The sequence below is a fragment of the Lactuca virosa genome, chromosome 4, assembly GCF_052849685.1.
Source record: "Lactuca virosa cultivar CGN04683 chromosome 4, Lactuca_virosa_CGN04683_v6, whole genome shotgun sequence".
In the NCBI taxonomy this organism is placed as follows: domain Eukaryota; kingdom Viridiplantae; phylum Streptophyta; class Magnoliopsida; order Asterales; family Asteraceae; genus Lactuca; species Lactuca virosa.
Window position 1 is genome coordinate 479,125,379 of NC_136429.1, and position 17,127 is coordinate 479,142,505.

The 17,127-nt window shown below is 38.7% G+C and overlaps 1 protein-coding gene across 2 annotated transcripts; it reads left to right on the plus strand.

Annotated features, from left to right (window-relative positions):
- The first annotated feature begins 4,951 nt into the window (after positions 1-4,951).
- LOC145109223 (uncharacterized) lies at positions 4,952-8,939 on the plus strand. 2 transcript variants are annotated; one of them, XM_079046344.1, is made up of 6 exons: positions 4,952-4,969; positions 5,043-6,510; positions 6,639-6,771; positions 7,212-7,348; positions 7,504-7,645; positions 8,353-8,939. In XM_079046344.1, the coding sequence occupies exons 2-6, from the start codon at positions 5,227-5,229 to the stop codon at positions 8,673-8,675; spliced, it is 2,019 nt and encodes a 672-aa protein (XP_078902470.1). In that variant the 5' UTR covers positions 4,952-4,969; positions 5,043-5,226; the 3' UTR covers positions 8,676-8,939. The 2 variants fall into 2 exon arrangements, with proteins under 2 accessions (XP_078902470.1, XP_078902469.1); XM_079046343.1 differs by lacking the exon at positions 4,952-4,969 and having other exon boundaries at positions 5,009-6,510.
- The last annotated feature ends 8,188 nt before the right edge of the window (positions 8,940-17,127 follow it).

A 17,127-nucleotide genomic window follows, 5' to 3' on the forward strand; every position in this document is an offset into this window, starting at 1 on the left:
AGAATCAAGTCTATTGGAAAAGATACCACGAAGATCTCCAACACGCAACCCCCCAAAAAAATAAGTGGAAACCCCATGTTCGTTGGTGATAGAGACATGCAACGGACACTCTAGCTCTCCTACTGGAAACTAGAACTCCCTACTGAATGACTGAGAAACAAATGACTGACTCGCCCCTGAGTCAAATAATACCTAAGCAGGTAAGGAGCTCACTAAAAATGTACCAGCAACCACGTTTGGTGCTGCCCTGGCCTCCTCTGCTGTAAGCTGGAAGGCACGTCCCTGGGCCCTCGGGGGCGCTGCTCTACCCTGACTCCCATCAGTAATCCTCAGTGTAGCCGGCACTAGAGCCTGTGCCGGCCTGGCAACGAGCTGTGGACAGTTTGTCTTCATATGACCAACCTGTTGACAATGGTAGAGATGTTAATATCCTGAACCGGGGCTGTCTTGTGACAATCCTTCGCAAAATGCCCCTCCTGCCGCATTTGTGGCACGGGCTGCTCAATCTGCAAACCCCCGAGTGACCCTTCCCGCACTTGCCACAAGTGCAGCCCTGCTATCCCCCTGACCTGGAATCAGCAGTCTTAGACGGCTTTGGCGTCGGCTATGACTGTGTCGGGGCCTGCCGCTGCTCCCTCAACTGCAGATCAATCTCTAACTCATGCCTCCTAGCGGCCTCCTATAACTCCAGAAGCGTATCACAACGTTGATTCGCCACAAATTGTCGAATGTCAGTCTTGAGCATGCTCAGATAATGAGTCATCTGAGCCTGCTCAGAAGCAAACTCCGGGCAGAACATTTCCCTCTCCGTGAACATACAGGTGATCTTTGTCACCGTCTCACCATCCTGTCTCAACTCCAAGAACTCCTGAGCTAACCGTTCGCACTCGATCCGTGGAATGTAGCGAGCATGGAGAAATCCCTGAACTGCTCCCAAGTAACTGTAGCTCTCTGATCATCAGTGTAAGATCCAGTCCTCAACCTCCACCAGTCCTTTGCCTCAGACCTGAGCAGGGTTAGGGCACATCTGACCTTTTGGTCAGTAGGACATGAACATGTGAAGAAACACCACTCCACGTCAGAAATCTACCTCATGGCTTTGATGGGGTCCTGAGTCCCATAAAAAGTAGGGGGCTTTGTGTTATCGAAGTCCCTGTACTGAAAAGCCCAACCGGCTCCTCCCCCTGTCGTCGTTACAACTGATGTAGCTGTTGCGGCAGCTGTCTCCGCAAAGGATGCATAACGCTCATCAAAATACTCAACCATGGCAGTCTTAAAAGACCCAAGCATCTCCGGTAGCTGTGCCAGGAACAGAGTAGCGACCTCATTATGCAGGATTTCTCGGATCCTGGCGTCCAGCTCGTCTAACCTCATCTGACTAACAACCTCGGGCACCGCCGGTCCCTCCTGACCGCCATCACTGATCCTGATCCGGATCCAGTCACGAAGTGTCTCGTAACCACCATTCTGATAATACGCCAGAGTGATCTTAGATAACCCATATAATAACAGGGAACTAACTCCCAACTAAACCCTAGGGGTTGTGACTTCCTTGCTACGTGTATGGGTCCTATGCTTTCAGTAGTACGGGCCCATACTACCTTCCACACCTACCCATATTTGTCTCAAGTGACATCACAATGATCTAACAATATACAATAACATGGCGAGCACTCAATCCTCACTCCTAGAGGAATGCTAAATATCTCATACTGGCCTACCGACCTCGCACAACCCACCCATCCATGAAATTTCCACCAACCCTGCAACACTATTGTATGCTAGACATACATAACGCTGGACCTCATAGACATCCAAATACTCTGTCCTACTCTAAGCCCAAAACCAAACAAGGAATAGGAAATAAAGTTGAACCAAACATTCTCATACTATAAGATCTTAATTATGTACAACCTATGATGCATACACTGAGCAACGACAGTAATGATGTCAATTTCATATAAGGAAAACCCGAGGCTATCAGGCATCATGTAATCAGGCAATTTTATCATGCAATTCCTGAAGATCCCTAGCCTAGTACTAGCATGTTGTTCTAACATATCACAAAATCAAATAACTGTATGCTATTTTGGGGTCTACTTACTGGCTCCGACTGATCGTACACCCTGCATCCTCCTTTGATATTTTGAAAACCTTTTTGAAAATCTTTTCCTTAGTTTGAGACTGGATTCATACAAGTGTTCCTCCAATTCACTCAAACCAAGGCTCTGATACCAACTTGTAACATCCATAAAAATCATGCCAAATTTAAACTTTTTCAAAACATTTTAAAATCATTAATCATTACAAAACTTTTTTCAAAATAGTATAATATCATAGTATCCCAGAAACACGTCATAAACATGAGGAGCTGTACGATCACGCCTATGCCTTCCCGCGATCATCTGATGTACCTGAAACAAAAACTGAAATTGTAAGCCCTAAGCTTAGTGAGTTCCCCCAAAATACCGATACACTGCAAATAACACATATACAAATAACAGCATGTACTGGGTCCACAGCTTTACAGAATGGATTACCTATGACCCATAGTGTGAGTCTGGATTGTCTTCTGGTCCCACAACTTACATCTGGATTGCCTCCGAGCCCACAGTACGAGTCTGGTATGCCCTACCCGGCCCTCAGCTCGTATCTGGAATGCTCCCCAGCCCACAGTACGAGTCTGGCATGCCCTACCCTGCCCTCAGCTCGTATCTGGAATGCTCCCGAGTCCTCAGTATGAGTCTGGCATGCCCCGCCCGACTCTCAGCTCATATCTGGAATACTTTCGGGTTTGTTGGCTACCGCACGGAGCAGTATAACCTCAACCCAACCCACATAATATGTCGACATATAACATAACTAATGCACATACAGATAATCAGGTAATAACACAGGTATCCATACAGATCTACCAACTGGCATAGAAACTAGCATGCATAACTAACTCGTACTCAACATAATACAACTGCTAGGATATCATATCCAATGGGCTGGCATTGGTGCATTCGACCCATTAGTATAGTGAGGATAACTAACCTCTCGACTGTCGAATCGAAGTGATAATCTCAAACTCTCGAACCACGGCCACGAAGTGCACCACCTATATTTACCATAAGACCATTTCCATAAATTTCTAATCTACCAAAATACCCCAGAAGTCAACTAGTCAACCCTTGGTCAAAGTCCAAGTCAATGGTTAAGGTCAGCAGTCCATGTTGACCCGACTCGTCGAGTGCAGTTCACCGACTCGTCGAGTCCTTCCAGAACTCGAGAAGTCGTGAAATCCCCAGTTGACTCGTCGAGTTTCCCTGCAACTCGTCGAGTTCATGCATGTCCAAATGTCGGGAAAACCCTAGCTGACTCGCCGAGTCATCCTACTGACTCGCCGAGTCCATGCAGAAATCCTTGCACGACAATATTCATTGGACTCGCTGAGTTGGCCATGCAACTCGTCAAGTTCGTTTAGTCCTTTCTCCATTCAGATGCCTTTTAAGCCACTCCAAAGCTCCATATTGCAGATCAAGCTTCCCAAGGCATGTTTATCACGTAAAGTTGCAAACTTTACGTGCATGTAATGCTCTATAGGCTTAGAATGTCAAATCCAAGCTTATAATGGGGTTTAATTCAAAATGGAAGGTTCATACTTGCTAAAGCTAGTGACTTCATAGCTATAGAGACCAAGATAAGCTCAGATCTGAAGTTGCAACTTCAGATCCTAGCCCATACCCAAAAATGGCTAATATATGCTAGAAAAGCCCTAATCTTAAACATAAAGAGCTCTAGAAAGAGGGAAGGTCATGGTAACGACTTGTTACCTTCAAACTGATGCCAATAAGTAGAAGAGTCAGATCCACTAGCTCCTCTATGCACAAATCCTTTTATGCTTTAAGTGTTCTTCTTCCAAATCACCTTCCAAGCTTGAAAATCATACAAAATGGAGCACACACACTAATTGGGGTTTCTGGATTCACAAGGGGCTGTAAGGGGAGGCTAAGGGGGCAAAGGATCCTTTAAATAGGGTGCAAAACCCCGAAAATTAGGGTTTCATCCTTCAGCTCCAACTCGTCGATTCGTGTCTTCCGACTCGTCGAGTTGGTCACTTAAACACGTGGCCAAAAACGTTTCTACTCGACGAGTCAGGGCATCCAACTCGTCGAGTAGACCTTTTAAATATGAAAATAAAGCTGTAAAGTCCATACCTAAGAGTCGGGGCGTTACATTTGTAATGCTTGTTGATTGAAAGATGGCAGCTCCATCCCTATAGTAAACACAAAAGGGTCATGTAACTCTCATTGCAAAGTTATACCTTTATATTTTTAAGTATACAAATCTATATAACATTGTAAAACTGATCTAAACATAAGTTCCTCCAAAATTTAACTTCAAAAGCATCACATTGTATGTTTCGTTACCTCCAACCCATGCAAAGCATGGGTCACCCTCTAATTGTTAATGAGAATTCAAACTTGAAAATATTTAAAAAACTTTTTTCTGGACTGAAGTCGTAACATAGTTTCAAATATGGGCTGGAATTGTAAAAATTAGGCTAACTTTGTAATAAACTTTCAAAACTGGGGTAAAAACTGTAAGTTAGAGTAAATGATAGGTAGGAGGAAATAGCCATGCCAGCTAAACCTGACAATTTCAGACATGAATACACGAATCTGTGAGAGACACGATACGACACGAATACATCTTAAAAATTGAGATAAATCTTATTTCTCATCATGTAATCGTATCGTATCAAATTCATGACTGACACGTTTTCATGACACGAATACACGAATTGTTAGGTCTAAATTGCCAGCTAGTTAGCTGCAACAAATTTAGATTTTCAAAACCTACAATAAGTCAATAACCTTTTTAACCATTAAGGCGGCTCAAGATAGAATCTGAAATTATCGAAACGCTTATACACTAACGCGGCGCAAGATAGAATCTGAAATTATCGAAACGATTACGAAAAGTAACTAATTGTCGAATGTATGTAGTTTATAATGAATAAATAAATGTCTTTGCTTATCCTCCGATTTTCCCAGACAGGAAATTAGGTGAAGCCAACAAAGTCAACGGTCAACGGACTCGGTTAGCAGCACAATAACCACCGACACCAAAATCATCCCGATCACTGCCGGAATTGTGAAGCTTTTCTGGATACAAGAGATATCGTGAAGAATCAAAGGTCCGATCAGGAGTAGCTAACGAACGATATTACCAACACCTATGAAGGATACTGACTCCTCTTTCATGCACCCAGACCAAACATGTCAGCGTTTTACACTTTCTGAGATTCAATCGGCAACCGAAAACTTCGACGAGGCTTTAGTCATTGGCAGGGGAGGATTCGGCAAGGTGTATAAATGTTCCAAAATCGGGTCAATGAGCGATGTTGCAGTCAAACGGTTGCATTCCATGTCCAATCAAGGAGCCCATGAATTTGAGTCGGAAGTCAAGCTCCTCTCTAAGCTGCGACATGGTAATCTTGTATCCTTAATTGGTTATTGCAATGAAGTAAAAGAGATGGTGCTCGTTTATGAGTTCATGCCCAATGGGACACTTGAAGATCAACTTCGCTCCCCTGATTTATCTTTATCCTGGTTACAACTACTCAAGATATGTATGGGGGCAGCTCGAGGATTAGACTACCTTCACATGGGTACATCAACTCAACATGGAGTCATACATCGTGATGTGAAAACCTCCAATATTTTGTTGGATGCAGACTTTGCAGCTAAAATTTCAGATTTCGGATTGGCTAAAGTTGGGGTAATTGATCAGACACGAACTCATATGAGCACAGCTGTGAAAGGGACATTTGGGTATATGGATCCGTGCTATTTCTATACAGGAAAATTGACAATGAAATCTGATGTTTACGCTTTTGGTGTTGTACTATTTGAGGTGTTGTCAGGAAGAAAAGCTGTAGATTCAACCCTTGATGAAGAGCAATGGGGTTTAGCAGCTTGGGCTCAACAGCAAATCAAAGAAGGAAAACTCAATCAAATTATTGACCAAAGACTAATCGGACAAATCTCCAGAAAGTGCTTGAAGGAGTTTGCAAGCGTAGCAGGCCATTGTTTACACACCCAACCAAAACACCGCCCTACCATGGCAGAGGTTGTGGTCAAGCTCGAGTCTATTCTTTCACAAGAAAGAGAAAGCGCCAATTCAATTATTGAAGAAGAAGGATTCATTTACAAGCTTAGATCTTTTTTCACAGGCAAAGTTGATTCTGCAATAGAAAACAAATCTGATTTCAGTTCGCACCATAAACCAATAGTAATCACAGTTGATACTGCAAATGAAGTCAATACAAATCAAAGTTTCAGAACTTTCACGTATGCTGAATTGGTGATTGCAACAAATGGTTTCAAAGACGAAGACGAATCCACAGCTTTAAATGCATCCGTTTACAAAGGTTGGGTTGATGAAAGGACATATGCGCCAACAAAACATGGTGTTGGTTTACCAATGCATGTTAGGAAGATGGAGATTTCAACACAAAAGGTACATCCAATCTTTGAAATGATGATGATGTGGGAATAACTTTAAATCGCATAATGTATGAGCCTCGTATATTTTTCATGCATTCTGATATTTTCTAGCTTTGTTAAGTTAACAATTTGGTTGTGCAGACGGACATCAAACTAGAAGATTTCAATCATCCCAACCTTGTAAAACTCTTGGGATATTGCTTGAATAATCACCAACTATTTTTTGTTTACGAGGACATTTCAGCCATAACTTTGGATAAATATCTTTACGGAGGTCAGCATCCCTTCTAGTTATATCTTACCAATAATAGGAAAGTACTTACATTTTTCTTTTTTTTACCAATAATAGCAATGTACTTTCTTTTTCACCTATATATAAACGTACTTACATTTTTCTACCAATATCGCCAATGTACTTTATTTGTTACATCTTGCCATTATTGGTAAAGCATATGTACATTGCTATTATGAATACATAATTGTTCTATATTGCTATTATGTGTAAAGTGAATGTTTGTATGTTACTATTATGAGTTACATATTGCTATTATTGGTAAAAAGAGAAAAAGTGTGTAAAGTAAATATATTGCGATAATGTGTGAAAAGTAAAGTATCTGTAAAAAGAGTAACTATGTTGCTCTTTTCTGCAATTTCCCCTAAAATATATGCAAGGTTAAAAATCGCATTTTCCTTTTTATATTACTTTATACGCAGAGTCAGGTAGAACTTCACTTTCTTGGGTTGCACGATTAAAAATAGCAACAGGAGCAGCTGAAGGGTTGGTTTATTTACATAAGAGGAAACAGCCAGCATATAGCCAATTTAAGACCGATCTTATATTGGTGGATACGGTAAAAGATAATTTTATTAACGTGCTTGCAGCATGACATCAGTTTTACTTATATATATATATATATATATATATATATATATATATATATATATATATATATATATATATATATATATATATATATATAGTTATATAATTGATGTTTATTTTCAGGATTTTAATGCTCGGCTTTCGGATTTTGCTTTTGATTCTCACTCATTCCAATTGGATGCATATTATTATGCAGCCCCTGAGTGGTTTCGTTACCAAGCAGACACATTTGATAGTCTTAACCCACTGCGGCTGCCCGAAGATGGTATCGTCTTCTTTAAAAGTGAAATATTTTGTATATCTAAAATTTATATAACAACCAATTGTTTACCATGCACTTACCATAAGCCTTTGGTTGGATGGAATGGAATAACGTATGAATGGAATTATTAAACTAATTTAATACGCAAGGTAATGGAATAGGTCATTACATTCCACATCATGTTTGGTGGACCCGTAGAAATGGAATGAGTGTTTATACAATTTTTGTATTGAATATTTAAGTACGAGGTATAGTTTAACAGTATTTTCTATATAACTTATCGAAATAAATATACAATTTATTATTTATAAAAATAAAAGATTAAACATAATAGAAGCTCACCAAAACCCAAATGAGATTACAATAGAAAATTTCTAGTTATTTTTCATAAATAAAATCATATTTAATAAAAATCAAGAATTCTTAAAAGGTTTGTGTCATTAAAATTTTTATAAATAGGAATGGGTTATATTACAGTTTTTCATTCCATTCCATGATGGAATGAAAAAAAAAATGTCTCATGTCTAAAGAATGAAAATGAACATAATGGATGGAATCGAATTCCTTAAGGAATGCTCCATTCTGTTACATCGGACAAACATAGCATCTTTTCTTTTCTAACCAAGGAAACGACCATTCCATTCCTTCTTTGATTCCATCATACCAAACACATTTTTCAATGGCTGATCAATCAAACACTACTTTGACAGGTTTTGCAATCAAGAGTGAAATCTATGCTTTTGGAGTGGTACTGCTGGAAATACTAACAGGGATGAAGGTGTATGACAAGAGGAGACCCCTCGGAAAGCAAAAACTGGTGGAATGGGCTATTCCATTGCTAGAAGATGAGGTTAATTTGAGTATGATTATGGACCCACGACTTGTACACAACGATTCTTCCCCAAAGGGAGCATTCAAGTTGGCTCAACTTGTTTTAAAATGCCTTCAACTAAAACAAGACAAACGCCCATCAATGGAATATATCTTGCAGGTCTTGCATCATTGCTATCAAAATGAAATCAAAACCGTTTGACTATTAAAAGACAACCATAATCGTTCTGATGTTAATAGACGATGTTAATAGACCTGTGCATTGTGAATGTACAGTATACCATCCTGGAATTTATCTGAATAAACAAGTAGGAAAGATAGTACTCAATGAATGCTTGATCCATTTGTAGAATGTCTAAATAAAGTTAGTATATATCTCTTTGAGATTTTTGGGATACATATTCGGTACTCATGTTCAAATTCAACAAGAATCAAGTAGTTGGCTAGTAGATCATGTGGGACTATATTGAGTAAAGCATGTTGTAGTTCCAAATTCCAACCTTTTAGATCGAAGTCAACTAACAAACTCTTACAATTTGTTTGTTAATTTTTGCTTAGAACATCAGCATTTTATAAGGTTAGAAAGGAGATAGACTTCACTAAACAAAATAACAGCACATCAACATCAGCAAGGATGGGATTTTGAAGCCACCTCACCCAAGTTTATTTTGACCTTCCTACTAAGCCTGTTGTTAACTTAGACAAACTGACAAACTGCCGAGTAACAATTTTGTCAAACAAATCAGCCTCTTTAGACTTACCTTTAGAAACAAAGCAGCATTTCCAAATAACTATAAACTCCACCGAGAAGTATAAAAAGTGGCTTCGAGATACTAAAGGAATTATTGTTCATTTTGATATCTTAGAGTTTATCATATACGTATGTAGAGGATAATGCAGTGTTTATCTTTATTTTAAACTTTACTTGTTACCTAAGTTTTAGCCTCTGATCAGAAGGGATCCAATTTTGTAAATTTTTGGGTTTAATGAAAGCAACTTTTTTGAACCATCAAATTCTTTATGGTATCAGAGCAGATCTGTTTCAAGAAGATCGAAGACGGCTAGACGATGGCCGGAGACAATGCCGAATCAACCAAAAAGGACGGCGAAACAGTCGGGGCTAATTCGTCATACTATATCCATGCCTCAGACTACCCCAAATAGATGCAGATGAATAATTCTCTTTCCGATCGCAATTACAATGATTGGGTTCAAGAGATGATAAATTTTTTGTTTGCTAAAAACAAATTTGTTTTCGTTGACGGAACCATTCCCAAACCCATTGATACTTCCGCTGATTATATGCCATGGATGAGATGTGATGCCATGGTAAAGGGATGGTTGACTAGCGCAATGGAGAAGGACATCAGGTCAAGTGTCAAATACACAAACACTGCTGTGGAAATATGAGCTGATCTAGAAGAGCGATTTGGAAAGGAGAGCGCAACCCTTGCCTAAGAATTGAAACAAACACTCAACAACACGTCTCAAGACGATGCTTCTGTCTCAGCTTATTACACATGAGTGAGGAGTTTATGGGATGAAATTCAAACCATATCGCCAATACCTCGTTGCACGTGTGGGAAGTGTACCTACGATATTGGCAAAAGACTCAGTGAATCCAAAGAAAAGGAAAGGCTTTACGAGTTTTTAATGGGTCTTGACAATGTCTTCTCAACAATAAAGACTGAAATTCTTGCTTCCAAACCTACTCCTACACTAGGTACGACTTATCACCTTGTCTCGGAAGATGAACAACAACGTGCTATTTCAACAACAAAGAAGCCAACATAAGAAGCTATTGCATTCCAAAGCTCAGGTAACCGACGTGAGTGAGGTTCTAACCGACGTGAGTGGGGTTCTAACCGACGTGAGTGGGGTTTTGACCTCACATCTCAACGTAACGAAGGGGTGGCGAAAGACACAAAACAAAACGGTAGTGATGAAGTCGAGCATTGCACCTTTTGTGGAAGAAGTGGACACAACAAGGAAGGTTGCTTCAAACGTATTAGTTACCCGTAATGGTGGCTAGGAAAAGGGAAGAAAGATAAGGCGAAACCGAAGGCTGCTGTGGCAAATCTCGAGACAGGCCAAGTTCCAGCTCTTTCCGGTGAACAATATCAAGGGTTACTCAAATACTTTGCAAAGGAATCTAGTATTAACACCAAACCTTCTGTTAACATGGCTGGTAAGAACATCAACGTGGCAGGTAGGAAAAATAATAATGGTTCTTGGATTATAGATACAAGAGCCACAAACCATATGATGAGTGATCAAAACTTACTCGAAAAAAAGGTTCTTTGTGACAATGAGTTCCCGGTAACTATACCTAATTGTTATTCCATCCCTGTCAAAGGAAAGGGGGCATTCCATCTTCCCAACGGAATTAAGATTGGGAATGTTTTTTACATTCCAAAATTTGATTGCAATCTTTTATCTGTTAGTCGTCTCACTCACTGATGAACTAAATTGTGCTGTAACCTTTTACCATGACTTTCGCCTCATACATGACCTACACAAGAAGAGCTTGATTGGCATGGGTAAGTGCAACGGTGGTCTTTATCAAATGGATTCAGTTGCGGGAGAGAAGAAAGCTTTAATGGTGGCGCCGGATGTTGAGGTGTGGCATAAAAGGCTTGGACATGCATCTGTGTCTAAGTTGAGTCAAGTTGATTTTTTAGAAAATTCTGTAAATAAGTTAAATGATAGAGTTTGTGATTCGTTTGTTACGGCTAAACACACAAGACTTCCTTTTCCTAATAGTTATATTAAAACGATTGTGTGTTTTGAATTAATTCACTGTGATATATGGGGAAGTTATCGCACACCTTCACTTACTACGGCACATTATTTTTTTACTATGGTTGATGATTATAGTAGAGTTGTTTGGGTGTTCTTGCTCAAAAACAAACATGAGGCCAACCAACAATTACTTAACTTATGTAATATGATCAAAACTCAATTTGGAAAAGATGTCAAGAAGATCAGAAGTGATAATGGAGGAGAATTTACTTCCGGACTCATGAATGATTTCTATTCTAAGATGGGAATTATTCATGAGACTTCGTGTCCACACACCCCTCAACAAAATGGGGTTGTTGAACGAAAGCACAGGCATCTTTTTGAAGTTGCAAGAGCCTTGAGATTTGAAGCAAGCCTACCGATAAAATTTTGGGGTGAGTGCGTTCTCATTGCTACCTACATTATTAATTGATTACCTTCCAAGGTCCTGAATTCTAAAACACCATATAAAGTCCTTTTTTGCAAAAGCCTGGTTATTTTCACATGAAGGTATTTGGGTGTCTAGTCTATGCTAGAAACACAAATACCAAAGGGGACAAATTTGATGAAAGAGGAAAACATGGGGTATTTATAGGATATCCGCATGGTCAAAAGGGATACCGAGTACTTGATACAAAACTAATAAGATAACAGTGACAAGGGATGTGAAGTTTGTCGAAGACGTTTTTCAATTTTCATCAAACACACAAAAACTTCAAAGTCATGACAAAGACAAAGTTGATGTTGGTTTTGATCTAAACGAAGAAGATGAAGACTTGGTGCACTTCAAACACTTAATCGTTGAAGCAAACCAAGAATAAATAAGGATTAATGTTGACGAACAAGATCTTAACGAAGAAAGTGAGGTTAATGTTGGGGAACAGGAAAACATTACAGGTACTCCTGGGGTCACTGAAAATATCGATGATAATCTACTTGACACTACAAGATAAAAACTTGTAAGAGCTGTCCTGAAAAGATTTGATGATTATATTGTGAAATTACCTCCTTCGATAGAACATGCACACCCTACAAGCCATCAAGTGTCTTCTACGGTACATTCTCTCACTAATTATATATCTTATGAAAATTTTCCTGACAGTCACAAAGCGTTTCTTGCTGCCATTAGCTCCAATGTAGAAACACAATCTTTTAAACAGGCATATGAAAACGAAAATTGGGTGACAAAAATGGAGAATGAAGTAAAGGCACTTGAAGACAATGGTACGTGGACTCTTGAAGACAATGATGCATTCCTTCATGGGGACCTTCAAGAAGAAGTCTACATGAAAATTCCAGACGCATTTTCAAACAAAGGAGATACTCGAGTGTGTAGGCTACGAAAGTCTATGTATGGACATCGACAAGCGTCAAGAAACTGGTATCAGAAGTTCACACTAGCACTCACAAGTCAAGCATTTCAACAGTCAAAGGAAGATGCGTCTTTGTTCATCTACAATAAACGATAAGTTTTTATTACTGCACTCATCTATGTTGACGATGTCATTATTGCTGGAAATCGTATGTCAAGAATAGAAGCAACGAAAGCCTTCCTTAATCGGAAATTCAACATTAAAGACTTGGGCCAGTTGGAGTATTTTTTGGGTATTGAGGTCGCTAGAATAAGTGGAGGAATAGTTCTAAGCCAACGGACGTACACTCTTGATATTCTTGATGATTGTGAATTGCAAGGCTGTAGACCTAGTTCATTTCCAATGGAACAAAAATTGAAGTTAGATCATGTGACAACTCGAAATTTCTATCTGGTACAACCATTCACCTCATTAGAAGTCAGATTTGTTTTTGCTAACTTTTAAGCTGTTTGGAGTCATTTTGAGTGTTCTAAAGCCTAATACTTCAAGAGGTAATTATAGGAAGTATACTTTAGAGTTTGTTGTGCATCATTTATGTCTCAAAACTCCAAGAGTTTGGAGTTTACGGCCCCAAACATGGAGTTTACGGCCGTAAACTCTAAAGAGTATAAATATGACACTTAGTCATTTTTGGCTCATTCTTCACCTTCCAAGCTCAAGAACACCCACATTCTCTCTCAAGTATCATAAGATATTCTTCCAAATTTTCCAAAAATGTAAGTGTTTCTTCTCTTGATTTGTTGATACAACACTTCATCTAGTAGTTATACATGATTTCATCCATGAAATATTCTCTTTTTCATAGATCTTTAAGTGTTCTTCATTTCACCAAGAACACCAAGAACACACACTAGTGTTCTTGGACCTTAAACACTCTTACAAGCTTCCCATAAGTAAGTACACCCCTCTCTACTAGTTATGTGCTTAGATTACTTGTTAAACCATGGAAAAAAACCAAGAAGTCCTAAGAACACATGGGTTTACGGCCAATGCAATCTCCTTGGACCGTAAACACCATTAGGTGGTGTATATGTGCCACCATTACCTTCTAGGGCTTGGATATTGGACTAGAACCTTGCATACATGAGCTAAGGACCTTAAACCACGAAATGATAGGAGTTACAATGGGTTTATGGCTGTAAACCCACTAGGACTGTAAACCCTAGACCGTAAACTCCATGAGAGTTGGTCCTTGGACCGTAAACCCTAATAAGGGGGCCATTATGAACCCTAGTTCCTTCTAAAGCCTTGGAACCAAGTCTAAATCACTTCCTTGAGGAGTATAGGACCTTAAACAAACAAAAGAATCAAGCACACATGAGTTTACGGCCGTAAACTCATGGGGAAATGACCATGGGCCGTAAACTCTACAAGGTGGTGCAATTGTGCCACTATTACTTCCTAAGGCTTGGACTTGATCATAGGATACTTAACCTTGACTTGTAAGACCCTAAAACACAAGATGGTACTAATCACCATGAGTTTATAGCCGTAAACTCATGGGGGAAGTGACCATTGGCCGTAAACTCATGTGGTGTTACCATATGGGCAGTAAACTCCAATGTGAGGCCATACTCTCTTTAGATTCAACCCTTTGGTCCTCCTAGCACTTGAATCAAAGTGTTATCCATGTCCTAGGGTGTCCTTACTTGATTAATTAGTTGTTAAATGACTAATTAGATACATATATGTGTCATTACATATTAAATAGGATCCATGTGTGTGTTCAAGTCTTCACTTGACACTTAGCATCCTATCCGGCACTTCCATCCAAATCACTCACTGCAGGTGAGTTCATACCCCTTAATCAACGTTTGAAATGATTTTAAATGCTTTTATGGGGGGGGGGGGAATACAAGTTGAACTATTAAGTTATTATATCAATCATATGTGATTAATAACTGTCAATCAAATAGATTTTTGCATGTTAAACTGTTTTATTTAGCTAAAGGTTTTCATATATTACTTTCGAATCTCTTTTAAAGTACTATAATCTCTTTTTAAATTACTAAACTTTTATCAAAGTCTTTTAAACCTATATTCTTGTTAGATTCATGTCTACATAGATATAGTTATATGAGCAGGGTTTGAAGGACTTAGGACTGATAGCCCGCTTTATTTCCTGTTCCTTATTTGGTTGTGGACTTAGAGTATCCGGTTATTTGTCCGAGTGTCGTTGAAGTACTAGTTATATATTATGTATATCTGTTTAGATATTAAAACTCTTACTCCAGTTTAGTACCTTTGGGTAGCAAAGGTACCTAGATAACCTCTCAAGTAAACTATAATAGGTATAGTTTAGAAATCAACAATAACTTTTATGAGGAGAAACCAGCTATATCAATATTCTATAACATATGATTTTAGTAAAAAGAAACATATATAGAAATCAAAACACGAGATACATCCTCACGACGCAGATTTCACCGTTGTCGAGTTGGTAACTAGAGTCTCCTGGAGGGAGAGCGGGCATTGTGTGTATAGATCTATACGGGACAGACCATCCCACATCCTGACTGCTAGTTACAGTCCCGGTCGACCAAGCCAAGGGATAACAAATGTCACATTTATTTCGACGCCAGCAGGTCGTCGTGTTTACATCCGTCAATCAGTATGGTTACGAGTATCCTCACAATTACCTTCTAATTCATGGCCTTAAGGTAATTAGTACCACGGTAGTTTCTACATATAAAACTACGGTGCTATAATATTTTCCCTAATACATTAAACTTAGAACGTTTTTGATATAAAACGATAGCGTAAAACTATATTTTGATAATGATAGTAACGTTTGGGAAAAATGCTTTTTACACAAAACAGTCGAGTCTTGGTAGAAGACTGTTGTTAATAGAGAAACTCATTCTTTTAAACATGAAACAGTCGAGTCTTGGTAGAAGACTACTTTAATTAGAAAATATAGGATTTTCTGGAAGGAATTCAAATACTTTATGAACTTTTATCACCATCATCTAATGAGATTATTTTGAGGAAAAACATGTATTTATATCAATGTCATTAAAATACTTATGAACTCACCAGCATTAAAATGCTGATACTCTCTTTCAAAATAACTTGTATTCTCAGGTCGTCAGTAGACAGGTACACTCCGGGAGCTTTTTGCGAATCAGCCTTGTACCGAGCTGCACCTTATGTTATTCTCTATATCTACTTTTGATGTTGTTGCTAAATGTAACCTTTGTAAAACTTATACTATTAATGCAATGGTTGTTGTACTTTGATTACTATACTACATGTGTTGTGATACTTGACATGACGTCCTCCACCCCAGAACGTTTCCGCCGTTCCGGTTTTGGGGTGTGACAGATTGGTATCAGAGCATTGTCTATAGTCAACTCAGTATATCAAATCATAAAAGATATACAACCTATAAATACAATGGGATAAAAACACTCTGACCAAGAGTCATATTTTAAAATATAACCATATTTTACAGAAGTATAAATACATCCAGAATATAAAAGCCCGAACAAGTATCACAAGAAGAACAAGAATAAAAGTCTTTGGATGTTGAGCATTACCGTCAAACCTGGGCAGTTATGTAATCGTAGCTGGAATAAATATAGCCTGATCAACTATATTTATTCGAGATGCGACTAACGTGTGTTTGGGAGTGATGGTGGTGTTACAATGAATCTGAAACTTACCATATAGGAATGCTAGAGCCAAACATAAAGTTTAAAATACTATAGGAGTATTTTATGATACTAAAAGACTAACAATAAACCCAAAAGCCTGTTCAAAAATTCTAGAATCAAACATGTAATTAAAATACTATAGGAGTATTTTAGGAACCATAAATAACGTTGCTTGAAAACTAAAAAGACCCTTATGGATCGGTCTATGATTACAGAGAGTATGCTCCCACAGTTATATATAGTGAGGATCTCATAGGCTAAGAATATGTGGTTTCGCTCTACTTCCTTTTCCTTGTTTGGATGTGGATATAGAGTAGTATCACATATTCGAAGGCCTATTAGATCTAAGTTATATATGACTGTGTACACTATGTAATTGTAGCAGGACTCGATATGGATCACCCAGTAAAATGTTTTAATAGTCTCTTAAGATTATTTAGACATTCCCATTCTCGCATAAACCCCTTTAGAAAACCTATTCTACTTCAGTAATCGACAGAGGAGTCGATAAAGACCCAGAAGAGGTTCATTGAGAAAGATTTCCAAGTAGGAAATAAATGAACAATGATGAGACTATTGAAATCACCATGTGCCTATACCTTTTAGGGACGTCGGTGGGAAATTCGCCTGAATTTCCGAGATTTCGGTCATCCATTATGAAGTGATGAAAATCAGAGTCAGAATCGGAAATAAGGCGGAGCAGAAATTCAATATGTATACAGGAGAAGAGAACCCTATATAATACCCGAAGAAAACCAACGTTTATTCCAGTCAAGAGTAAACGGAGAACAGAAGGAGCCAATGTATGAAACCCGAGAAGTGTTCTACCCCTATAAAGTCACAC